Source organism: Falco peregrinus, chromosome 5 (assembly GCF_023634155.1).
Source record: "Falco peregrinus isolate bFalPer1 chromosome 5, bFalPer1.pri, whole genome shotgun sequence".
Taxonomy (NCBI): Eukaryota; Metazoa; Chordata; class Aves; order Falconiformes; family Falconidae; genus Falco; species Falco peregrinus.
In genome coordinates this window covers 77,891,709-77,917,193 of record NC_073725.1, presented here as the reverse complement: position 1 = coordinate 77,917,193, position 25,485 = coordinate 77,891,709, and the positions used below count along the sequence as shown (strand labels likewise).

General features: G+C 50.9%; 1 protein-coding gene across 5 annotated transcripts; it reads left to right on the top strand.

Annotated features, from left to right (window-relative positions):
- The first annotated feature begins 372 nt into the window (after window positions 1-372).
- On the top strand, window positions 373-24,778 carry TEDC2 (tubulin epsilon and delta complex 2). Of its 5 annotated transcripts, XM_055805108.1 has the most exons (12): window positions 373-530; window positions 605-703; window positions 879-934; window positions 1,415-1,549; window positions 1,985-2,096; window positions 3,539-3,592; window positions 5,563-5,647; window positions 6,030-6,138; window positions 6,362-6,463; window positions 6,900-7,111; window positions 20,155-20,264; window positions 21,449-24,778. In XM_055805108.1, the coding sequence occupies exons 1-12, from the start codon at window positions 505-507 to the stop codon at window positions 21,591-21,593; spliced, it is 1,245 nt and encodes a 414-aa protein (XP_055661083.1). In that variant the 5' UTR covers window positions 373-504; the 3' UTR covers window positions 21,594-24,778. The 5 variants fall into 5 exon arrangements, 4 of the variants coding, with proteins under 4 accessions (XP_055661083.1, XP_055661084.1, XP_055661081.1 ...); XM_055805109.1 differs by lacking the exon at window positions 1,415-1,549; XM_055805106.1 differs by having other exon boundaries at window positions 1,415-2,096.
- Window positions 24,779-25,485: the final 707 nt, after the last annotated feature.

Here is a 25,485-nt window from a genome sequence, read left to right as displayed (position 1 = left end):
ACCTCACTTAGGCTCCGACTCTGAGGAGAAAGACTGACAGAAACAAAACCTCAGTTAGGCTCCGACTCCGAGGAGAGGGCGGGTACAGGAGCCTGCCGGGGCGGGCCTGCTCTGCAGACGGTGCTCCAGCCCTCCCGGGGGCTGGCCGGCGCCCCTCAGAGGGGGGGGAGAGGGAAGCGCTGAACCCACCTGAGGAAAAAAAACGGTTTCTCCAGGGCTAGGCGCCTCCGGCATTCTGCCGCCCGCCCCAGGGCGGGCACAAAATACCCCAAAGCCCGGTGCTACGGCCCCCAAAGCCCAGGGCTGCGGGCGGAGCGGGCTGCCGGAGTCCCCCAGCCGCGGGGCCGCTCCCGCCCTTTCTCCTCAGCAGCCTCCCGGCCGAGCGCAGAGCCGCGCGCCGCCCCGCAGGTCCTGGCAGGGCGATAAGGAGCCGGCGCGGGCGGCGGCGCGCAGAGCGGCCCGCTGCAACGGGCAGGACCCGGCCAGGCCGGGCGGCGGCGGCCCATGCTGCCTGCGGGCCGCGGCCGGCGGTGAGCGCGGGCGGCGGCGGGGGCTGGGCCTACTGCAAGCCTCGGCGGGTCGCTGACGGTGCTGGGCCTTGCAGGTTGGCGGCGGCGCTGGTGGCGGCGCTGGGCGAAGGCGCGGAGCGGCGGCGGGAGCTGGAGCGGCGGGCGGCGCGGAGCCGGGACCTCCTGCGGCACTGGTGAGTGTGGGCCCGGCCCCTGCCTGCGGGCTGCGTAGGGAGGCCCTGGGCCGGGGAGCGGGGGAGCGGCCGGCGGGCCTTGTGTCCCCGCAGCCGCCCCCGAGGCGGCGGGGAAGGCCGAGCCCGGCGGCGGGCGGCAATGCTGGCCCTCGGCGCCCTGTTTCTCCCCCCGTAGGGGCAGCGAGGAAGAGGAGCGGTCGCAGCCAGGTACCGGCTCCAGCGGCGGACACGGTGAGCGCTCCCCGCCCGGCCTGCTGGCTCCTCATCACACGGGCCCTGGGCCTGCCCGGGGGTGAGCCGGCTCCGGGGGCAGAAGCCCTTCCCGTGCTCTGCAGCGACTTGAAGCCCCCCTCTACTTTTTTCCTCCCACTTTCCTCCTTGGCGTTAGCTTGGGTTTGTGCCATGGTAACCAAAGCCAGTGATGAAGTGTCTGCAGGCCTGACTGAGGTGTGGTGACTGTCACTTGTTGACCAAGGAGTGGTTGACTCGGGAGAACTGGCTCCTCTTGTGACTCACATCCACCCTGGGCTTTCAAGGCTTTTTGCAAGCCTGCCTGCATCCTCTAGTTTTGTGGGAGTATGGCCAAAATACCCACTGCACCATTCAGTGGGTTCAGCTTTCCTTCTGTGGCACCTGGAAAAGCAAGTTAGTTTAGAGATACATGGGGAAGATCCAGGTTTGGACCTTCTAATAAGTCTTCTCCTCTTGCAGAGAACAGGCCTTCACCCAAGGAGCTGGAGGAGCTGGAACTGCTAAACAAGGCCTTAGAGAAGGCACTGAAAGTCAGGAAAAGCATCTTGAAAACTCCATTAGAGGTCCAGGGAGCTACAGGAGAGAAATCTGTAGGTGAGGGACCTGCTTCCAAAAATGATGAAAAGCAGCAAGTGCCTGTACCTGTTGAGGATGTTTCTGAGAGCACAAAGGTGAGAGCTGTAAGCAAAAAGCCTGCCTCTTTGAAGAAACCCTCTCTATACCAGCTAAGAGCTCCTTATAGGACTGACCTAGATGTGAAAAAACTGCAAAGGAAGGCCCCAGCCAAATGTGTTTCTCAAGGTCCCAGGACAACTGGGAGCAGCTCCTCAAAAAGGGTGCATTGCAAACAAGGAAGGAGTCATAGGACAGTAGTCAGTGCCGGTGACAGAGAGGTCTGTGCTCCAGCTGAACACCAAAAGACACCTGGCTTGTCCAGATCTGTCCAGAATGAGCAGCAAAGCTTTGCTGTAGGGGATTCAGCTGGGGGAAAGAACTCTGTAGCTGTTGGCCAGTGGTTATTTGATGCAGGGAAGAAAAGTTGTGGTTTCCTGCAAAAGCCCAGCAAAAAGGAGGACCCTACAGCTGAAAGTGCGTTGGGAAGGAGCACCTCACCTCGGACAGTCACCCTGCAAGAAAAAGGGTAAGTACTGAGAGATGGGCACCTCTGTCTTATTCCGCTTGACGCTGACTAGCGGACCTGTAAAGTCTGGTCTCTCCTACTGCTCTGTAGGACCTAGCTTGGTTTCACTGCTGCTCAGATTCTTCTCAAGAAGAAGGTTCCTTTACAGTTTTAGAGCCTCTATTGTGATTGGAAAAGTGTTTTTATTTTAAGGGCTTACTCTTGGATGGGTGGGACTGAAAGGCTTTTAATTAAGACTTCTGATATTTCATAGGCCCCATGACTGTTTTGGAAAGCTGTTTCTGTAGAGCTTTTTGAGCCTTAGTTTTCCTTTGAGTGCACTTCCTATTATAGCTTACTGAATTTTATTTTATTTTTTTTTTACACAATGATAATATGCAGTGCATATTATATACTCCCCCCCTCAATGCTGTTTGGAGAGATGGCATCTGGGTTTAATACTGTTCCCTTCAATTTGTAAGATGCTGCCCATGTAACTACACAGATCACTATTAACTAGAATGCAGTTGTTTCAAGTGTTTGCTGTAAGAAGATTTATTAAGTGGATGTTACTGAGATTCTGTGTGGAAAAGTGGTAAAACAATACTTAGAAGATTGGCTTTGCATTCAGACTAATCTGCCCTGTTTAAATAATTTCTATATTCTTTTCTGTGTATTCTTTGCTTAAAGACACAGTGATGTTCATATCTGATGCTTGCCTGCCTGTCCCTGGAAAATGTTGAGAAATAGTTCTCAGCTGCCACAACCCAACTCTTGTGTCTGTGCAGGGAGGAAATTATCACTGTATCGTGGTGTTGGAATGGACACAGAATGCTGGGTGACAGTTGCTGGAGGAACAGGAATCTGGATTCAAATGCTTATTTACTTAAAATACCAACTGTGGTCTTGCGTTCATAGTCTCCATGTGACTGACTATAACTGCCAACCCACATATTTTTGCAATAACAAGTTAGGGATTATTCTGCTTCAGGGTTAAGATACATATTCCCAGTGGAAACTGAAATGTCTCTTTCCCATTTCTTTGAGTGTCATAAGGTGCTAAGCAAAGTTGCATTGTCATGCTCAGGTATGGCAATAGAGTTGGGGTGATCTGCTTATGCTCGTATCTGTATTGATCAGCTTCCCTGAACGTGTTGTTTCCATGTTTGTACTCTGCCTTGTCAGGGCTTTGTTCCCAGCTTCTCACCTTGGATGAACTCTGATGGCTGGTGGTGAGGTACAGGAGCTCTCCCAAGTCAGCTCAGTGACGCTTGTGGAAATGACTGATCCTCCTTCCTTGAGGACAGGCTGAAGGCAGTGGTGGATTCAATCTCCAGGGTTGCTGACATCTTCTATTAGAGCTAAATTAATTCCAAATTTAGACAAAATGTCATTTTCTGTGTTTGAAGACATAGCTCTGCTGCTCTCAGTCAGTCAGGATTGATGCTTCTCTTGTTTTGCAGATGCCAGCTGAAGCTACCTCTTCCCTACAGGAAAGCCTATTCCAGGAATTCCAGGTAAGCCCAGCCTGATTAGTCCAGTCCAGAACTTCCCTTTACTTAAGAGCTGTGAGAGGGGGGTCAGACAGGGGAGACCTGACTGCTGTATGGGTCACAGGGGAGAGGCACTGACCCCACCGTGTGTGGGGCCTGAACTCAGAGCAGGAGTGGTCTGATACAGTGTGTCTCTGCGAAGCTGTTTCTGAGTATGTTTTCATGTTACTCTAATCACTGATGTTACTTTTGTTTTCAGAGTGCCAATCCCTGTTAATCCTGAGTTGTGAAAGTACTGGAGTGCTGTAGTTGTGGGTTTAGCAGTGCTGCAGAAGTCTCTGCTGATACTGTATACTTGTTGAAGGCAGGAGACCCTGTGGGGTGTGTGCCTGTATATCCTGTGCAATGAAAGTTTCCCAACCAGTTGCTGACCTGAACTGCTCCTGCTGGGGCACCTCTCTAGCTTGGAAGCACCATGGCTGTGTTAGTTTGAAGCTGATTCCTGCTGATGAACTCTTAAATAGAGCCAATTACAATGTTAGTGCACTGATGGTGCGGGTGGATGAGTTTCTGGTGAACTTGGTGCTTTAGTCCATTCCCCAGCCCTCTGGAAGGGTTTCCCCCCATTTCCTTTGAGAAATCTTGCCATAATTCAGCAGATCTCTCATTATGTGTTTTTTACAGATATTTTGCTTAAACCCTATCTTAAATCTAGCTATAGCTCCTTGTGCTACCCTCAAGAATTCCTCCTCCTCTTGGGAACTGTCATTTGTCAGACGCCAATTTGTACTTGCCCTTCAGCAAGTTGTAAAGACATGATTCCCTTAATTTTCACTTGTAAATTGAGCCTTTCGGTATTCTAATCACTCTGATGTAATTTTACACTCTTCACTGTTACTTCCAACTCAGTGACAGATTGAAAATAACCTTTGCTGTAAAGACCCCTTATAGAGAGAATGTATCTTGCCTGATAACTTCTGTTCTTTTCTATTCCATTAACCTTGCTATTTCTTTGCATAATGTGTTTCTGAAAACTGCAGTTTCTATCATGATTTAAAAGATCCGTTTGGATGGAGAGAAGGCACAAGCACACTTGGGTTAGACAGTCATGCACTGTGTAGCTATTTTAAACTTCTTCCTGATAGCTCTCACTTATTGCGGCAGGTTTTGGGAGACTGGCTGAGATGCTCTGGCTCTTTAAAGCAGTCCTTTAAATAAAGGATATTATGGGTTCTGCATCGGTGGGGATGTTGAATTCTGTAAGTGAAATGCACTGCTCTGGTAGTGGTATCATTTGTGTAACACTTCCTTTTAAGAGCTGGACAAGGGCCTGGTCAGCTTACTCATGATGTTGTCCGTCCTTAAACCTCTATATTTTTGCGACCCTGATACTGGCATGCTGCTGTCATGATTCTTGCCAAACATGCCACTTTAATACTTTTTTTTTTTTTTAATTTTTATACAAAGGAGAGTCTTGAAGAAGTTTGGCATATGAAGGAATCACTGTGGTAAAAACTAGGGTGAGAATTTGTCCTGTCTGCTCTTCTTTCTGTACATATTTACTAACAGAGTAAATGTACAGAAATGCACATAGCTTACCCCTCAAGAAAGGAAGGGAAAATTTGTTGTTCCCTGTGGGATAAAAACGTAGGTAGGGTGATGCAACAAAACTATGATGTGCTGCAAGTTTGCATCCTGCTTATAGAAATGTGTCGTCCGTTTTCTGATGGCTGTAAATCCTTCCTGTCAAAACAAGTTGAGAAAAATAACAGGTGTTTTGCAGTGTCTCATGCTTTCTGCAGGTGTCCTTATTGGTCTAATACCAGCTTCAAAAATGGGGGAACAGCTAGCAAATAACCTGTGAAAGAGAGGGGAGAGGAAGATGCTTGTATTTGAAGCACTGGCATATTGGAGTGTCACACGTTGCAGCTCAGTGTGAGCCTGCGTACAATGGAGCATAACTTCTCCAGCTCCTGTCCCTTTTGAATTTTCAGGGCATGGAAGAGATGTCATCTCTGCCAAACAAGTGTAGAAGCAGCAGCTGCAAGGAACCGTTTTATAGAGGGGATCCAGACAACTGTATCCTTTCTCAGCTTGCCATGCCCTTCCACAAGCACGTGGTACGGTACAGCAGGCACTGGGTGCAGCCGCTCTGCAGCGTGCTCCCATCTGGCGAGAGTTATGCCTCCAATAACAGGGGTTCAAGCTGGGTCTCTAGGAATTGGTATTTTTGCCATAGTGCAGCTCTTGAGCAGTCATAAAATTGTTGATCCAGACAAACAAGGCCACAAGGCAAACATGCCATACACAGCTGTGCTGTCCTTGCCTTTCCCCTGCAATGCCACTTCACGGGCTGCTTGCCCTCTTCTGCAGCCCCCGCTTCCAGCTAGCCTGGCCCGGGGCTCAGGGTAGTGCACAGAGCTGGTGGTGTGAAACCTTCCTTAAACTGCTGCTGTTTGAGTTTTGTTCCCCGATGCCTGCCTTCAGTCCTGCAGAAATAGAGGAGGAGTTAAAGGTCCTCCAGGACATCCCCGCCCTTCTGAGTCAGCATGTGGAAGCTGAGTCTGCAGGTAAGGAGGAAAAAAGGGGGATGGAGGGGACAGAAGGTGGAATAAGGATGATTTCAGTGGGCTCTGTTTCCATGTGGTGTTGGTGTGTGCTGGACGTGAGGGACAGGAACATTCTCTGCCTAAAATGAGGGCTTGTGAACCCGAGGCCACTCTAGAAACTGGTATTCAGGAGGAAGGTTTCAGTATGCTCATGCCTGCTGGTTTTCCTCTGCTTGTCTTCTAGACCATCCCACTCTGCAAAGAGAGTATGAAAGCCTTCTAACCTTGGAGAGTTTGCAAACCACAGTTTCCCAGTGTCTGCATAAGCTGCAGTTTCTGCGAACAGGTGAGCCAGTCCCTGGTTTTGTAGTCAGGTATGAATGTGGCCAGCTGTGCTTGAACAGTAGTTTGCCATCTGTGTGCAGAAAGTGTGGATCAATGTAATTTTTCTCCTGGTTGTTTTTAATGGTGACATAACAAGTAAAAATTTTCTGGTGGCAAACAAAGCCACGGTATCTGTTTGTCACCATCTGTGTTCAGGAGAGGCTTGGGACTTTAACTGCTGCTGTTCAGGAGGGCTAGTGAGGGAGCTGTTGAGAGATAGGGAAGACTGCATGCTGTAGCTCAAGATGTCCTGATTGTGCCATGTGTGAGGAGCTTACCCTGACTAATACAATGTCATTAGTCATTCACTTTTAGGAACAGCAAGTAGATCACAAATTCTGCAAGTACAGATTTAACTTGTATATTTTTGTCTCCTGCCAATTCTTCAACTCTGGCAGCTGTGGAGTCCCAGATGAGCCTGTGCCCAGACTGCACTGGGGATGCTGGAAGCTGCTCCCCAGCCTGTATTCCTCCCAGGGGGCAGATGTGTGACAGTGCAGGCATGCTGGCTGTGCCTCTCCTTTGCTACTCCAGTTTCCAGGAGCTGAGGGACCTGTTTGCCTTGAAGCTAAAAGTCTCAATGCTGCACCAAGAAATTGCCTTACAAAAGGTGAGTCTTAAAAAGTGTTAGTGCTTCTGGAGTAGGGAAGGAAAAGGGCAACTGTGGGACAACAGCTGGTATATGTGGTCTTGGTGGGGGGGAAGCAGTGCAGCAAGCTTTCCCAGTGATGTTTCTATGTTTGTGTCTCGTGTTCAAGTCCCATCAGTGCCTTGCTTGCTTTGTAGATGAATAGATGTATGTTTTTCTGTTAAGGCTAGAGTACAGTCAGGCATTTAAAGGACTCTTTCCTGGTTTTGTTTTTTTTTTCTTAGCTACTCTTTCAGAGTTTGGCAGTGGAGGATGTTGTTGGTAGTGCCTGAAGACCCTTTTTTGGCAGGTCTTTACAGTCCCATTAGGGCACCTGCGCTCTTATTCTCTGCTACATGACCACTGCCTAGTGAACTCCTCTGCTTTCTTTTGCTTTCCTTTTAAATCTCAAACCACTGTGCTGCTAATCTTAATGTTTACCGTTCTGAGAGACTGCCTGTAAGAACACAGTAGGAGGTCAGTCTCTCCGCCAGTCTGAGCAGAGTGCCTGCTGCACAGGGATAGTTTGCTCTCCTCAATGAACAGCAGCAAAGGGCAGAGAAGGTGTGTGAAGTCATGTCTACTCCTTTGACGTAACCTTTGCCATTGACCTGAATGATAGAGGCTTTGGAGAAGTAATTTTTTCTGTAAACCACAGAGGAGTTATTCATAACTGGCCACACTCCTCCCTGTGGCTAAAGATAGATTGCAGCCTGTCTTCAAATGGGACTTTAGCACTATAATCCTGAATTATGGGTTATGATGTTTTTTATTTTTATCTCCGCAAAATGCAGTAGTAACTGAAGCCTGATGCTTTGTCAACTGACTCCATTTCCTCTGCGCTTGTATCTAAATAGGTGCTTTGTACTGGGTGAGCTCTGAGTCCCTGAAGCAGCTCTGTGCAGTGTGTGCAGGATGAGATTCTAGGGTCAGGTGAAGTGAATGGGCTTGGTACCAAATAAATACCCTGAGAAAAGGATGTATGTATTTGTGGGCCAGGCCTGTCCATTGCCTTTCCATGGAGGAATGCCAAGAATCATGGAAAGTCCTGGTAGCTCTTAGCCTGTCTGCTGGTGAAGGCCTGTTTCCTCTATTCTTATGCATTGGGAGCAGACCAGGCAGATGAAAAAGAGAATGGTGTCTCTCTTAGGAAGCAGAGCAATGTAGTGCTCCTTCATGTGTCAGCTTTCCCCTTAGGTAGCTTTCATGTCTGCAGCTCTTGACTCTTACTAGAGATACAGTGGCTGTGTCCTGTTTCTGTGTCTCTGTGCAGAGACTTGTAGAGAACAGGAAAGGAAACCCCCTGCAGATACTCTGTTCTGTTTGGGTCTTCCTTTATTTCCACCACTGAAAAATGCTTTGAGGGAGGTGACTAGCACATGCAGTTTGTTATCCGGTCTTCTTCTGGGAAGGCAGTGTGCACAGTAGGCTCTGTGGGTTTTTAATGTGCAAACTGCTCAGGCTTCCATTAGCTGGTGCCAGCTAAAAAAAAAAATCCCAGGCAAAATCTCCTTCTGAGCATTAATTCAAGAGTGAGGCACTAAAGGCTAACTTCTGTCCTTTGACTGGAAGATGACCTGTGCAGAGTTTATCAGTCACAGTCATAGTCCCAGAGCTTTGAGCTGTTCATGATGTTGCAGCAGGCCAGTGGGTTGTTTCACAGCGTGGACTGAGATCACAAGCTAGGCTTAATAGACCAGAGGCCAGGTTGGGGAGTGTTGGACAGCTTTAGCATCCTCTGTAGCCTGTGCTGCTGGGGGGGCATGCAGCTTTGTTCCGTTTGGGCTGGAGTTGGCCACTTATTGTCTCTCTTGGATTAATATGGCCCAGCTGGGAGGTGACAAGAACAGTCATGAGGGTTGAACTTACCTTTCAATTTACCATTGGGTGAGTAAGCACCTCGCTGTGTGGTTGCAGAGATCTTGAATCAACATCAGCTTCTTGCAACTGATGTCATCCCAGCACTGGGCCATCTTTGCAGCAGAGGCAAAGCACTGCTGTTTATCTCACTGCACTGGGTGGCTGCTGGTGTACTTGATGAGCAGAGGATGAACAACTCTGCCTTTGTTAAATATGACAAAAGAAAATATCTGTCTATCAATTAGCATGTTATTAGTCATACTGCTCTGGTTAGATTTCACTTTTTATGCAGCTGCTTCATTTCATGTAATTCTGAAAGCGCATGCTGGCTCTGGTGACGTGTCTTCTTTGCTCCTGCTCAGGTCATGATGGCAGAACTCCTGCCTGTCCTGGAGTCCAGGCTCTACCCGGAGACCTCTGCAGCTCAGCTGTATCGGGCGATATACACACAGCTCTGTGAGGGAGGCAGGCGATTCCCTGTGCTGGTGAGAGATGAGCTGGCAGACTGATCTGGTGGGAACCTCCTACTGACGTTAACATGGCCAGAGACAGTTTTAAGCAATAAATTTTTTCTATTAACTTTTTTACTCTGCCTGTTTGTCCAACTAAATTTCAGTGGTTTGGATTTTTTTTTTCTTTTCTATCACTTTTATGACCTGCTAACTCTGAGGTTTTGTGAAGCCCCTTCAGGGCCTCACAGACACTGGTTTTGGATTTTCTTCCAAGGTCAGTCTCTCTGGCTAGCTCTAGATTCTTGGCTGTTGCACTGAGACGCTAGGCTTCTATATGCAGACAGTGTAGCAGGCAATAAAACATGATTTATACTGATCAGATAGCCGCAGTATGGTGGGGCGCAGCCTTCCAGCACCTGAAAATACAGAGAACCTGAGCTGCTGCTTCCCTATTACTCTGTTCACCAATTGGCATGTAACCAGCGTTATAGTGGTCACTAATATTCACTGACTAACGGTGTTTTCGATGTCTTTATCCACAGCTGCCCAGGCCACGTGCAGTAGTGCCTTTTACAGAACAGCTCTGGTTTGCGGGTACCTGCTCTGATCTGGGCTGGTGCTTGGGTTGCTGTGCAGCTGCAGCAGTCCCTTCCCATCAGCCTGTCAGTCACATCACTGGCTGCTCAAGGCAGGGCCCCTTCAGGCAGCTTCATGACCCGCCAGGCTCCTTTTGTAAGGACTTAAACCTAGCCTGTAACTGAAATGTTGCTGCTATGTCATCTTACCTGGCGATCGTGCCTGAGACAAGAGTCTAAGGAGGGTTGGGCTATCTGCATTTGAGAGATGTCGGGGAATCCAGCCGCAGCAGGAGGGAGCGGGTGAAGCAGCCCAGCAGGTGGCACTCAGCCCTTTGCCGTGCTGCTGAACCTGCGCCAGTAGCTGCTGGAGGCGCAGTCTTCCAGAGGGACTAACGCAATGTCTTGCCTGGCGATAGGAAACACAGATTCTGTGGCAATTCTGACCTTGTCACCATGGGAAAATTCCAGCTGCGGTTCCTCCTGCATCTTAGGGTTTTGCATGTGATCCCCAAATCCCCTGGCCATCTCTATGTGACAATTGAAGCTTTAGTAGAATACTTCTGCCTGTGAGCACTTCGAAGCCCTTCTAGGCAAGGACCAATGTGTACTGCTGCTTACTACAGTTTGTATCACACTGCATCTCTTAGCTGGACTAGGACTGTTTGCTCGGGGGGATTTAGCTTTTAGCAGTGCTGACATTGCTCATCACCCGCACGCCCCCTTTCTGTTTTTTTCAAGGCTGGAGTTAGTTGTGTGTCTTTTCTGAATGTTTGGCCTTTTCTGACACTCAAATTCACTAAGTCATTCACGTGATAGATGAAAATCAGCATATCTTACTTTTTTTTTTTTTAAAAATCACATTGCATTCAGTTCTTTGTAGATGTTACTTTATTCCCCATGGAGTCTGCAATCAGGGCAGGAGTTTGCTACCTTCTTCGCCACTGCAGTGTGTAGGAGTCCTGCATGGTCTACATCTGTATGGTTTGTGGAGAGGGGGAAACCACGCTGTGGTCAACAGTACTGGAGGCTTGCAAGGTGTTAATTAAAGGCTGCTCCTAGGAGCAGACACTGCCTCCTAAATTAACACAGTCATATGTCATGGGCATAAACATCTGCATGTTTGAATTTTGGAGATGACATTTGGTATTGTTAATTATAGTGTTGTTATCCATAACTTGTGTCTGTAAGCACTGCATGAGTCATGGAGCATCTGCTTCTTTGTGCAGAGCAGTCCAGTGTAAATTGGCAGTAACTTCACTGCCACAGCAAGGACTGTATAGGTGTGAAAGGACTGTTCAAAAGAGACTGAACCTCCCAAAATGGATTTGCAGGGGTTGTTATGAGCTCAAAAGGCAAGCTGACGCTGTAGGAGGGGTGCAGAAGGGGAGCACAGCTCCCTGCATGATGACTGACAGGTAGCTGGGTTGTTTTGTGCCTCTGGGTGCAGTGTGGTTTTATTACTCTTCCTACACCATGTGAGAGACGTTTTATAACTTTCATAAATGTGTAAGTCTTTAAATCATTCGAATGACTCACTTTGCTATAGCACAAGACTTATTTGAAGAGATAAAGATTCAATAGCAACTTAACTCAGTGGTTAGGTGGTCTTTTTCATTATAAAATGTGCCGTTGTTATAGAAAGAAACTATACTGGTACGTTAAATTGAGAAGAGGAGAAAAGAAAGACAAAAGGTAGTATTTGTGATGCCAGGGAATAGTATTACAAAAATACAGGAAACGAACACTATTTTTGGAAAGCGATAGATGATAGTAGTGTTGTGCAAACACAAGCTGAGGCAAAGCACAGTGAGGGTCAGGGAGGATTAGCAGCCCTTGTTCCTTCTTTTTCCCCTGTGGTAGAGTCTTAAAAAGGTTTTGATTTTTCACTACTGAAGGATGTGAAGCTGGGTTCCTGGGAGGAGAGAGGGCTTTTTCTTTTCTTTCCAGAATCTGTAACTTTAAGCATTTCCAACTGCTACAGTTTGTCTTTTCCACTGGCTTCTTCCTTTCCTTCCCCTCTGCAACTTCTCTGCTTGCTGTGTTTTTGCAAATACGTGTGACCAGTGGAAGGCCAGAGGCAGTGCTGCTGTTAGTGCACATGGCAACCAGTAGACCCTCTTGCAGCATTTCGCGTGCACTAGTCATCTTGGTTAGTTCTGGATGTTCATCACATTGAAACCTTCCAGGGGTTTATCCTGCAGATGTTACCAGACATGCCACCGAGCACTTGGTATGGCTCCCTCCTTGGGAGATACAGCATGTAGAGACTAAACAGTGTGGCTTTAGGGATACTCTTCATCTAAAACAGAAATAATCTGAGTCTTGCCAAGGCTGGTGTGGAGGAATGCCCTGCCTCTTGCGACCTTTCTGAGGGGTCTAGCAGTGTGTGAGCAGGGATAGAGCGTGACAGCCTGTGACTTGCTGAAATGATGCATACACAGCACAAGCCGCAGGGTCCCACCCATGGGGCAAGGGCATGAAGAACTCCCCAGCCGCCTGGGCTGGGAGCACAGGTTACAGTTTGGAGAGACAAACCCAAATTAGCTACATGAGGGACAAGGGAATTGCATCAACGAGCAGTTTAAGATGGTAAGTGTTGAACTGGGGGGAAAACTCCCAGTTCACTCTGCAGATGACAAATTTGCTGTTGGTGTTAAGTCTCCAAATGAGCTTTCTGTGAGCTCCAGAGAACAGGTTACTTAATGCTTCAGACTTGACTACGTTGTGTTTTTATTAATACCTGAATCAGCAACCTGTTGGGCAGAGTGCACTGTCATGCCAGTCTAGGGTTTCTGGGAAAAGCAATGGTGCTGTAAAACACTGATCCAGAAAGCTTGTATTTGTAGTAGAAGTACTGGGGGGACCTATATGTCTTCCACACACATCCTTTATTTTCCCCTACTCAAATGCAGTCTCTCCCTGAGTCACAGAATTCCGTGTGATGTTGGGATTTCCAGCTGAAGCTTTGCTGAGAAATTTTGGCTGCTTCTGATAAATCTGAAAGTGCTGTTGGGTTACATGTGAGTGCAAGCCATGCTGAGGGTAATGCAGGATGTGTAGCACTCCCCCAGGCCATGCTGCTGTGTGTAACTGTCAGTACACTGTAAGCAGTGAGTTGGAAATGCTTTAATAGCCTTGTGAAAGCCAGGACAAGGGGCCAACAGGGATTTTTTGCAGGCAGATGCATGTTTCTGGTCCCAAGTTCTCTCGCCAGGTGGGGTCACTAAGAGGCTGTAGCAGATGGTGGATCTGCCATCAGGGGCTCCATTTGGTATCTGTAAACCGTCGAGTGATATTATTTCACTTGCTCATTAGCCTGCTTTTGCCCTCTGGAGCAAAACATCTTGGTTTAGTTTTGTTGGTTTGTTTTTTTAAGCATGTACACTGGGACTAGCACAGTTAACATGTAGTTTCACTGGAAGCTTCCTAGTCCTCCTTCACTTCCATTAAAAACAACCTCACAAAACAAAAACCCTAATCATGACTCAGTCTGACATGAAAACAATTCATTAAATAGGTATTAAAATTTCTATTATCCTCCATGCAGATCAAATGCTATTTTTGTAACATCAAAGCCACCATCCAGAAAGAAGATCTATCATCTTGGTTTTAATTTGTGAAGAAAGAAAGGCTTTAACATTGTAATCAAGAAAAAGCTATCACTTGTAAATTAATCTGAGCCTAGTTAGAAAGAAGAGAGCAGGAAGCAGTGTGCCACGTATGCCAGCATATAAAGATCTGGTAATGGGAGGGGAAAAAAAAAATTAAAAGTGAGTTTTGACCTGTAATTTCAGAAGGCGAGAAATTACAGCAGTGGGCTATTTAGGCACACAAACGGAGATGTTTGACTTATTTTTAGACAGAACAAGAAAGATAATAAGTGGATCTGGAGTTCGGATAGGAAAAGGCAAACAGAAGCAACCTCTGAGTCAGTGGAGGAGACTGACCCTGGGGAGAAGCCTGTCTGAAATCTTCCCTCCTGGTTTCTGGGACCACAAACTCATAGTTGTGTTAGGGCCTGCCGGTGAGCTATTTTTCAGCCCTTGCATGATATAGTGGGAAGCAATTCATTAGTCTCATTTTTATCTTCAGTTCAAGAAGAAAATAAGGGAGATGTAACGCGCATGTTCACGTCAGTAAGACTTTGACGTGGGGTTGCTTTACGCACTGCAAATTAAGTTGCATTGTAAGCGATGTTGCAGTGCACCTCTAGCACCTCATCATCCTCTTTCCTCTTATTAAAACTATCGCACCGCATCTGTTGATGCAGCTGGCACAGCTTTGGAATTTGGAGAAGTGCATTATCTGAGGATCTCACCCTTTTGGGTCTTTTTTCTGCTTCAGGTTCTAAATTTCAGAATATAAAACACTTTTTTTTGAGGTGAAATCTCTCATAGGATGTGTTTGCAGTAAATCTTGCTTTTGAAATTGTTGGGCAGCTCTGTGCCATCGTGTGAGCTGAAAGGCATCTGCAGTTCTCACTGCCTCCAGGAGGAACTGATTATTCAGTACCAACCAGATACACGATGCACAGAAGGAGAGAGCACAAGAACGATAGAGTTTTAAAAAAAAAAAAAAAAAAAAAAAAAAAAGCCCACAAATACAGAAAACTACCTTTAAAAAAAATTAATGAAACCATCAATAGTCTACAGTGCTCTAATTACAATTGTGTGCTGGCTGCATAATAGGACAGAATTCAAGGTACTGGATGCAGGGATGAATCAGGTGTAGGGGTTTTTTTATATTTTAACAAGTTTGGGCATATAAACAGACTTAAACATAACCATGTGTTTCTGTGAGCCTGGAAGGCTCACTTTAATGTCATTTGCCAAATTTTCTAAATCCTTGCACAACCATTATCAATCCTAACTACCTGGTTTTGTCTGGTATTAAATGGTGTTTTGTCAGGACCCACCGCTGCACTGTTCTGGAGTCTTCTTGAGGGTGACAAAGCTCTTGGCAGTGACTGTGCTGTCCTTGCAAAAGCAAACCCACCAGATTTAATGGAGTTGTTTGAATGAACCAACTATTAATGATTTGAATTGTATATGGCTACGTCTGCCTCCTAGCAGCGAATGCCACAGTCTCCATTTATAGAGAGTAATTCAGAGTGTTGCTGATGACAATGCATGTGGCATGATTTTGTGTTGTGGGGGTTTTTTTTAAAAACATTAATGACGGTGAAATAGCTTATTCTAGCGTACTAGACTTATTTTTTATCTGTGAGCCTTAAAACTAGTGTGGATGCCCTATGAGTGAGACTAAGTGCCTTGTCCAGCTTTCCAGGCAGCGCCTGGCCATGCATGAGTATCCGGAGCATCTTCTCTGGGGGCAGAGGGCATCAACGAAGTTGCTGTGGATCAGCTTTTCTTCTAATTAACAGTTCTTTCCTGTTTCTGCATCATACCTGCATCTCGGTATTGTTTGTGTTGAGTATCTGCTGTGGTCTAACGTGGGACAGTCAGCTGACGGGTGACGAGAGGAGCAGCAGGAGGTGCGAAGGGAGGTCTGTGCGTGCTCAGCCTGCACCAGCGTTGCGCAGTGCTGGGCAGGAATGTAGCTACCGCCGGGTGGGTGATGTAATAATTCCTTTCCATCTGCTGCTATCTATATTTGAATCCACAGGAAATCATCCTTCTTGTGAGACACATGAATCTCTAATTTCAAAAGCTGTCCCCGTGTTGGAAGTTCCTCTGGCAGGTTGGCAGTGGTTTCCTCCCCTGTGCTGAGGGGTCGGTGCTGGGAGATGCTCCAGTGGGGCTCACCATGCAGCGTAATGCCACGGACCCAAAATAGCAGGGCGATGTCACCTAGCAACTTGTCACCGTTGCAGAAGTCTTTGTTGGAGTGGATCAAGGTGACACTTGGCTGCTATTTTCAGACTCACACTTCCTGATGGCTGTTGCTGCTTTATTTTACTTTCTTTTTTGTCCTTTTACTGAATCATAGACCTGGAAAATACATCTTAGGTCACCAGCACACTCAAGATTGTGCCTCCTGATATATTTTGCTGCCTATTTTCCAGTTTTACATGGCACGCAGCAACTTAAAACGGACTCTGAGAGGCCACCTGTGCTTCCTGACTGAAGCTTTCCTGCTGCGTGAGGAGTTTCTTCCCTGCTCTTTATCTTAAAATTAATGGAGCTACTCAAAACCTAACGCTGTTTTTGCGGGGTTGTTTCCACAGCCAGATGCAGCCCCAGTGTGACGACCAGCGCTGCGCACTGTGCAGGCGCTGCAGCATGGCGCAGCTCCGGCTTGGAGCAGGCACCATGCCCTGCCAGTGCTGGGAAGGGGCTGCACCCCCCGGCATGGCCGTCGCCTCTGGTAAACCCAGATGTCACAGTTCCCTCTCCCACCTCATTCCTCCTTTCCTCTGAGCCTGCAGCCTTTTAGCACTTAAGATCTGCCCCTCTGTATTTAGGCAACTCCTGCCAGCCTGCAGGATGGGTCTGGCCCAAGGCTGTATTTAACGCTATGTTAAACCTGTTCAAGTTGTGGCCGAGAGCTCGGGAGAGCCGCAGTCCCCGGTTTGGACCACCTGTGGCAACGGGCCATGTGGCTGTTGGTGCTGAATTCACCCACTCGTTTCACTGCAACTCTTCATTGCAGTCAAAGTTTGTTTATTATGAGGGATAGTTGTGCAATAAATATTTGGTATTTCTTGCCCTAGTCTTCATCTAACGTGTGGCTCTTGCATGAACTGCACCGTACCAGCCAAATAAAAGCAGAATTATTAATTTCCTCACAAAGCCACAGGAAGAAAAAACAATTTGTGGGAATGTCTTAGTTCTTACAAACTACTGGGGGGTTGCTTTTTGTGTGTTTTACAGTTCTTCTGTGTGATAAGTCAATGCATGTAGTCTGTTGGTATTTAGTGTTTAAATGAGTGAGGGTCACTTCAGAGCACACTTCTCACAGGCTCTAGGGCTGCCACTTGCTGGATTTCTACAGCTTGAACCCCGGGATATTGAGCTGCATCTCCCAAAAACGAGAAACGAGGTGGGCACGTGTGAGTAACTTACATCTTTGACTAGTGCAGGGATGTGAACTGTGTAACAGATACGATCTTTGATTATCTTTGCCCAGGTGTTGTTTGCCCAAAGATATGTTGTTTTCTGTCCTTGTTTCCAGCCCTATTACCTTCTAGTTTCTGGAAAAAATAAGGCATAATTCCGTCATCTACAAACCCTTTCTTCTACACAGTGGAATAGCTCCAGGGTGGAGGTGTCGGCCGTGCTGGGCAGCTGGTGTGTGCGGAGGTGACGGGCTGTGTGTGGTGAAGCCGTGAGCAGAGCAAGCGGCGTGTGGGTGTCTCTGCATCCTGGCCCTGCATTCTTTACTTTATCATTTCCGTGTCATCTACAAATTATTTTGGTGCTCTGACATCTACTTTGAAAAGTCAAGCGTCTCTGGTTACCCACACGATTATGGATCCCCACCATAGAACTTTTTCCTCCTGCCCCAGCACTGGGCTCTGAGTGCCGGGGCATGTGGATCACCTCCCACAGCTTGCTCCTCCCAGGCTTCCCTGGCGGTGGTCAGCATCATATTAGATCCTGGGCTTTCTTACTTCAAAAATGGAGTAATAAATCTGTTTTAGAGGGATTAGAGTTTAGGGTTTAGAGGGTTCCTCATCCTTTTTCACTTCTACTGTTTCCCTCCTAGGAATGTGGGTTTCTTGCTCCAAACACTGTTTCCATCGCCTACCAAAGCAATTAACCTTCCGTGCTCTTTTTCTGTTCCTCTTAAACACAAGTTTCACTTTCCAGGTTTTTCTTTCCTTCCTGCAGCTCTTTGCTGTAGCCCTGAGAGCCAGGCTGCAAGGCCTCTCCCCCCTCGGTGGGGATGCAGCCCTGCTCCAGCCAGCATCCCGGGCAGCATCCCCGCTGCAGGGAGAGCTGCTGCCGCCCCATCCATCACCCAGACAGGGCAGCAGAGCCCTTGGGGGGTGGGGGTGTAGCGGGGTGCCATCCATCTCGGCTCCTGAGACGTGACTCATCCAGTCCCAGCTGCGCTTTTCTCTCCTCCTGTGGGAAGAGGGAGGAGGACACACGCAGGTCTCTATTTCTGCTGTGAAAATTACACCCTCACGTTAGTCGCAGAAGAAGGAGCGTGGAGAAGGAGCTGGGCGCCCAGGCGGAGGGGCCTGTCAGCCCCACTGAAGGGGGAAGATTCAGTGCCCAAAAAAATGGGCTCATACCATGCAGCCCAACCTGAAGCCTCTTACTCTCTCCTTTAGCATATTTATGACCTTTACAGGTACTCACTGCAAAATGGGAGATAGGTTTGCCTGAATCCAGCCTCTTTGAGGGGAGAAGGGCAATGTTGTCCAGCTGCTTTCTACATGTGGCTGTGAGAAGCTTCCTGGAGGTGACCCCATCCCTGTGCAGGGCTGTCCCGGTCCTGCTAAGGCTTTTTGCTTTTCCTTTCAAAGCAGTGGCAAAGCCAGGGTGGCTTAGTGGTGTGCACCTCTGCTGTCTGCTCTTTCAGTACTTAAAGAACAGGTTTATTTTAAACCATCTCTGGGGTTTTATTTAGAGGGTCCTCCGTTGGACGTGCCGGCAGTGTTGCCTGCTGCTTCCTTGGAAACACTATCTGGTGAGCTACGTCTCAGTGTATATATGGAGGACTTGATACATGGATGTACACATACATATGTATGTGAATGTATACAGTTTTACTCCTGCGTAATTTTAAGCAGCTGCTAACACGTTAGCAGGTGCAGTGGTTTGCAGCAATGCAGAAGATGCACAGGGTTGCTACAGCAGGATCACAGCAGTGTTGCCGAGTCAAATATTCAAATTCATCACATATCAGAACTTCAGGCATGCTAAAGCATCGTGTTTTTCTAACCAGTTGGAGCTCGGTTTTGTCACCTCCTGCTTTTTCAAGGCTATTCGCTGCTCTTCAGCACCACTTAAAAAAACCCTCATACAGGTGTCAGCCAACTAATGCTGTCACGCTTTGATGGAGGCCATGAGTCCTTCCCAACCCAGTGAGTGGAGGCTGGAGCTGTGGGGATACTGTTGCAGGGTAGGACCAGCTAGGGCAGGCTGAGTGGGTAGCAGCATCCTCTCGGGGGGCTAGAGCTGTATTCAGGGGCGTCATCACATCACCAGTTTCTTGAGAAGCACTTTGGAAAGTGGCCAGCTGCCAGGTATGTCACTGGCATATTTTCGTCCAGACCCTGCTCTCAGCAACAGCTGCACTACTTTAGCTGAAATTTCCTTCAAAGGTTCAACTTCGGGTAGATATTCAGCACAGAAGATTTAAGCCTGAACAGTTTCAAGTCTGACGAAGCTTCACAACACTGAAGATGGAGCTTGTAATGGGAAGTACCAGCCTTAAGAAGGCAGGGTTTGGTCCTTGTTGCTCAAAGGGCGTTGACTCATGGGGTTGTGCTGCTTCTCCTCCGTTCTAATGAGCAATTGGGAGAATAAATAACAAAAGTCAGTTTGCGGAGCACCGTGTGCACGTCTAACTTACCAGTAGCCATTTTCCCAGTGCTATTGATTTGCAAAGCCAGAACCTCTGTGCTCAGGTCGCTGGTGTCCTGCAGCTGGCTGCCTTGGGCAATACCATGGGAGCTCAAAGCCTCACTAAAATCTGGGAATTTATCTGACACTTGATAGACCTCCGCTTTTGTTATTTATAGATGTTAGCTAAGAAACTAGGGGCAAGGAGAAGTCCCAGGGCTCTTGCAGACCAGCCACCTCCCTTCTCATGCAGCTTTCCAGATCAAGTCTGGAGAGGTGCAAAGGCTGATTCAAACCAGCTTTATTCTCCCCCTGCCCTGGAGTAGGGTGAATTCCCCAGGGGTGATGTAGGCAAGAGCAGTGCCCACAAAAAAAGGCTGATAATGTTCCGTGTCTGCACTAACGCCCAAACCTCCCCTTTCCTGAGTTAGTCCCATCAGCTCTGCTGCTTCTTTTCACCTTCCCGCAGGGCCGCTCTGCCACTGCACAGCTCTGCTTCTGCTGTGATGTGGATTTTCTCCCTTATTTTTGGCTTCTTCTCAGTTGATGCAGAAACCCTGCTGGGCCCCATCAGCTTGGGGGAAGCTCTGACCTGGGAAAGGCTCCAGGTCTCTTACGTTTGCTGCGATAGCTCATTCCTTTCCTCTTTCCTTCAGGAAAACCAATTAAAAAACCCAAAACAACCAGCACGGGAGAAGCGAGTGGAGATGGGAACTGTTTGTGTCAGCTCCGGTCTCCCTGTCTGCCTGATCCGCTCATGGGAAAGGTGGTACAAAAAGGTTTTGCCCACAACAAAATAAGTCTCTCCTGGTAATCAGAGCTGGGCAGGAGGCTTTTGTGCTCAGCGCTGTCCAGGCTGTTTGTACTTCCATCCCCTCCTCCTCCTCCCTGCCCAGGAGCCCCGGGCAGCGGCATCGCACCTGCTGCGGCTGCTGCTGCAACTGCGTGATCCCGCACCGGAGCAGCTGCGGAGCCGCGTTACCTGCCGGTGCCTGGTGTTGCTGTTCGGTTCATCTCGGTAGTCACGGTTTGGGCACGGGGGGGTGGGAGCGACGAGCGCGGTACCCGGTGCCCGAGCGGCCCCAGGCGGCCCCGCAGCCCGGCCCGCAGCGCGCCGGCTCCCCCCAGCCCCGGGCCGTTAGCGCCGTGCCCCCCGGGCTGGGCAGCGACCACCCCGGCTCCCGAATCCTCCCCTGCCTCAGCTCCAGCCCCTTTCCTCCCAGGTCCCCTGGCTGGTCACCCTACGTCCTGGCAGCGTCCCCCCACGCCGGGGGGTCTCGGCCTCGAGCCTCCTCCAGCCCAGCGCCAGCCGCGGGCTCCCCGTGCGGGCCACCCAAGCCCTGGGGCAGGGGACAGAGCTGCCGGAGGGTGACACAGGGAGAGCAGCTCGGAAGGAGGCGAGGCCGCTGGCACTGCCCGGGGAGGGGGCGGCGGGGCGGCTGAAGCCCCCCTACCCGTCCCCGCTGGGCTGGGCTGCCCGGGGGCTGCCGGCAGCAGCGTGACCCTGGGGGGGCTGCGGGGGGCGGCCGGGCCAGCTGCCCTGCCCAGCGCTGCCCGCCCTCGGCCGGCCCGGGCAGATGCGAAGCGCGAACGGGCGCCGGGCGGTGCCGCTCGGGGCCCGAAGGAGTTAACGGCGGCGGGGCCGGGCCGCCCTCCCACCGGGCATGAGCTCACCCGCCGCCGCCAATCCCCGCGCCGGGCCCCGCGCTCCCCGCTGGCTCCGGCAGCAAAAGAGCCGGGAGTCGGAGCCTGCGGCGAGAGCAGCGGCCGCCGCGCCCCCGGCCCGTGGCAGCCCGAGCCCCCGGCCCCAGCCATGTAGGCGCCGGCCCCATCCCGGCACCGGTGGCCCGTGGGCACGGCCCCCCCCAGCGCTGCGTCCGGCGCCGGCCGGGCCGGGGGTCCCTCGCCAACATGATGGGCTGCAAGTCCAACTCGCTCACTTGCCTGCAGGGAGGGAAGCCCGGGCTGCCGCTGGCCGCGGCCACCGACTCCACCGCCACGCTCAACAAGCTGGCCCTGGCCACGGGCGGGACCGAGAAGTCCTGGTACCGCTGCATCTTCCCCTTCGGCATCGTCTCCGTGGTCATCGGCGTAGCAGCGACGTGCATCACCTTCACCATCAATGGCCCGCAGATGGACATCGCTAAGGTGGTCTCGGTGGCCACCTTGATTTTCGGGGTGGGCCTGCTGGTGGCCGCCTACGTGTGCTGGCGGGCCAAGTGGGAGAGGCAGCGGAGGCGGCAGCGCCAGGAGCCGGTCTCCGTGGAGCAGGGAGCCCTATGACCCGGGCTGGGGGCAGACTCTGCTCCGCCCGGAGCCCCCTGCTTCCCCCCGCACCCGGCGCACCGCGGCGCAGCGGTGACAGCACCGGCTTCGTCGCACTCCAGGACGCCCGGCCCCGCCGCACCGAGCCCCGCCGGCGCCCCGGCCCCCCCCCGCCTGCCCGGGCCCGGCACGGAACCAGCGCGGAGCCCACGGAGCGTGTCACCCTGCGGGGACCCGGGTCCGCCCCCGCCCCGCAGCCAGCCCGGTGCCGGGACCCCCCCGCGCGGCGTCGGAAGGAACCGGGACCACTGTCCCTTCCCCGGCCGCGAGGACCCCTGTGGGTCTGGGCAAAGGGACTTTCAGAAGGACAACTGGGGAGATGCGGGGGGCTGGGCGCGGGGGGGCTGTCCGTAGGCAGCGGGAGGTGCTGGAGCCCCGGGGACAGCACGGGGGGCAAGGGGGGGGTCGGGAGCCGAACATAGCCCGGGGGGCGCGGGGAGCGCAGGGGCTGTTGGGGTGCGGTGCGGGGTGCTGAACGGCGAGGGGGGCGCACCGGGCTTGTTCCGTCACCGTGCGGGAGAGCCAGCCCGATGGCATCCCGGGGGACAGGTCCCCTCCGTGAGGGGGTCCCTCTGCCTGGGACGCCCAGGGAGATCCCCCGGCTAGGGGCGTCCCACAGCAATTCTGTCACCGGAGAAGGAGCTGGAGTTGCGTTAAGAAGGAGCAAATACATTTTTACCACTTTTTTGGAAACAAAGTGCCTGCTCCCATTCTTTGAGTTTAGCTTCTGAGCTCTTTCTTTACCCGAAAAAATAAGCACGAGGCGTGGGCACCGGGGTCCCTCTCCGGCAGCTCCCAGAGCAGCACGGCCGCTCCGTGGCCACGCTGCTCCCTGCCCCGGCGGCCCCGCACCCAGAGGGGCCCCCCAAAACCAGCCCCCCCGGCTCCTGTGCGATGGGCACCCGTGCCAAGAGCTACAGAGAGAGCAGCCGCGCTCCCGGCCGCTCGGCAGCTGGAGGCCTTCCATGCGTGGCAGAAGGGAGTGAGTAAGACCAAAAGCCACAAGCGGGGGGGCATGCAGGAGCAAAGTGTGGGGGCTCGGGACCCCCACGAGCATGCCATGCCACATGCCACCCGCCCTCCCAGCAGCTCTGTCCCCACTGGTTCTGCCTCCATAATTAAATCACACTCCGCTGCCGGGAGGAAGCCCTGGGAGCTGCTGCTTGCTGCAGCACGCATGGCCAGGAGCCATCGTGCCTGGGATACTGGGATACTGGGACTTAGAGTCCCAGTCCTGCAAAGTGAGGTTCAAACACCCACAGAGTCTGGGAGGTTTAGAGACGCTTCCAGCCCCAGCTCTGACCGAAGCTTTCCTTCCACGAGCAATCAGGAGGTGGGGCGGCGTTACAGAGACCAGCTGGGCTCTGCAGCGGGTGATGAGTTTAGCAGGCGTCAAGCCCGGGCTGTTCTTTGGAAGCTTGATCGTCGCTTCGGGGTGTTTGTGTAGCTGAAGTTTGCAGTTTCAGCCTATCTCGGGACAAGCAAAGTGGTGGTTTCCAGCCATGGGGTGCTCAGTGATGTGTGTCGTCAGGGATGCTCAGCAAAGCACTCCTGTATTGACAGTTTGAGGTGCCAGCTCATTATTATTATTATTATTATTATTATTATTATTATTACATTTTTTATTTCCTTCTTCTTGCTATAATATTTCAGCAAACAGGCTTGTGGCTGCCTGCAAATTCCTCTGCTCTCACTTTGCTCCTCACCACTGCCTGAAGCCACCAGTCTGGCTATAAATTTATCTCCCTTTTCAAGTGCTCAGCCCTTCTCCCCGAGCACTGCAAAGTAAATCCCATCTGAACAGGATGCAGGGATGGGTTGTCTGGCTGTACCTGAGGAAAGCCTTGCGAGCCAGCCCAAAATTTCTGGCATCAGGCCCATTACATCTCACACTTCTTTGATCCTGAAATCCGGTTCCCTGGAGCTGGATTGCCTTGCTCCCTGCACCCAGAGAGCTTGCTGAGCCCATCCCAGAGAGAGCCTGGATGAGCTGGAGTGCCATCCCTGGCCAGTCCTGAGCTAAAAAGTCTGATGCAGGCTGATCTTTTCTTCTGTTTCTGTTAAAAGCTTTATAGAATTTGATTTCTGGTGTAAGATCTACACATGCAAAATCCCTCCTGCTGTCTGCAATGGTTTTATATCTGTGAACGGACCCTGGTAAGCTCCCCCGCAGGACTGTGACCATGCAAGTACTGGCTGAAGGGCAAGTCCTAGAGAAATTCATCTCCTTAAAGAGCACTGAGTGATTTTTTGGGGCTGCAGGAATAGATGGCCGGGACAGTTACACCCTGTTCAGCAAAGAAGCCAGAAGGAGGAAGAGAAAAGGACCTGCATGGTCAGTCACTCACAGAGCACCGCACCCAGGGATCCGAAACTTGCCACCCTGCTGACAGCACCCCGTGTTGCTCTTCCTTGGGCAGCGTGCAGGAGGGAGCTGATGGCTCTCTGTTTGCTGGCAGACAACACCGCCATCTCACCCTTGTCCTCAAGTCCCCACTGGTGGCATTGCAGATGTGTGGGAGCTTCCTGGCTGTTCCCTTCCCTGTGCAAGCTGGAGAGGCTCCAGAAAGCATCCCACCCAGGCACCCCACTGCGCACCAAGACGCTGTTCCGTGGGGTGCAGCAACTGACAGTCACCCTCCACTCTGGGTGCCTGGGCCCTGGGTGCCCGTGGCAGGGCGAAAGGCTGGGTCTCCCACCCGCACACCGTGGTGGGGAAAGGTGGCTCACTCGCGGGCCTTGTTGCCCAGACCCCGTGGCTGAGGTGTCGGAGCAGAAGCTCTCGGTGCGCAGCTGCAGCACAGCCAGCCAGAGCCGTCTGTCTCCAGGAGCGGGGAAGCGCCCTGGGAAGGCAGTGCCGCAGCTGTCTTGTTGCAATCTGGAGCTAAGAGACGGCTTTTATCTTTTGTAGGTGATCAGAACCAAAAATTAATAAACCTGTAAAGCTCACTTGAACACCAGTCTTTGTCTGCTTTGCTGCCTACCCTCCCAGGTGCCCTGCCTGGCCGTGCCACCCCACATAGTGCTGCTTGCTGGAGACTTGCACCCTGCCAGAGACCCCCGCTCCCCTGGCAGGTGTTATTTGGGGAGGAAAGATGGTTCAAAGGCTGTGCCAAGATGCTTGCTTCCCAAAGTCATGCCTCAATATAACCTGCCTCTTGCATCCCACCCATCAGAGGCTGCTCTTCCGGTGTAATGGGAACATTCCCTTACCCTAAGGACCCTAAGCTTGCCTCCAGTGACAGCCTCCCCAAGGCTTTCTTCATAACAACAATTCATCCCCGCTAACGTGTTCAGCTTTTGTGACAGCAACATGCCCTGTTTCTGCCAGATCCACCCAACCCCCCTTTCAACAGTAACCAGGCTTAAAAGGAAAAGCACAAGTTTTATTGCATCAAAGTGAAGGGTTAAAAATTGTTGCTACCAGATTGGGAATCATTACAAAGGGGAAACTTAAAAATAAAAATACGCATCCTTAAAATAAATCTGAGATTGGTTTCTTATCTGAGCTGACATGTCAGTCTGCTCCGGCTGCCTAGGTTTAGCTGCCAGCAGCTGAGATGGAGCTCCCTGGGCTCTGAGCTAGAGTCTCCCCAGCATACCCAGTCTCCAGTCCTCACTGGGACAGTGGCAACTCCTATTTCCTACTCTTTCTGCGGAGG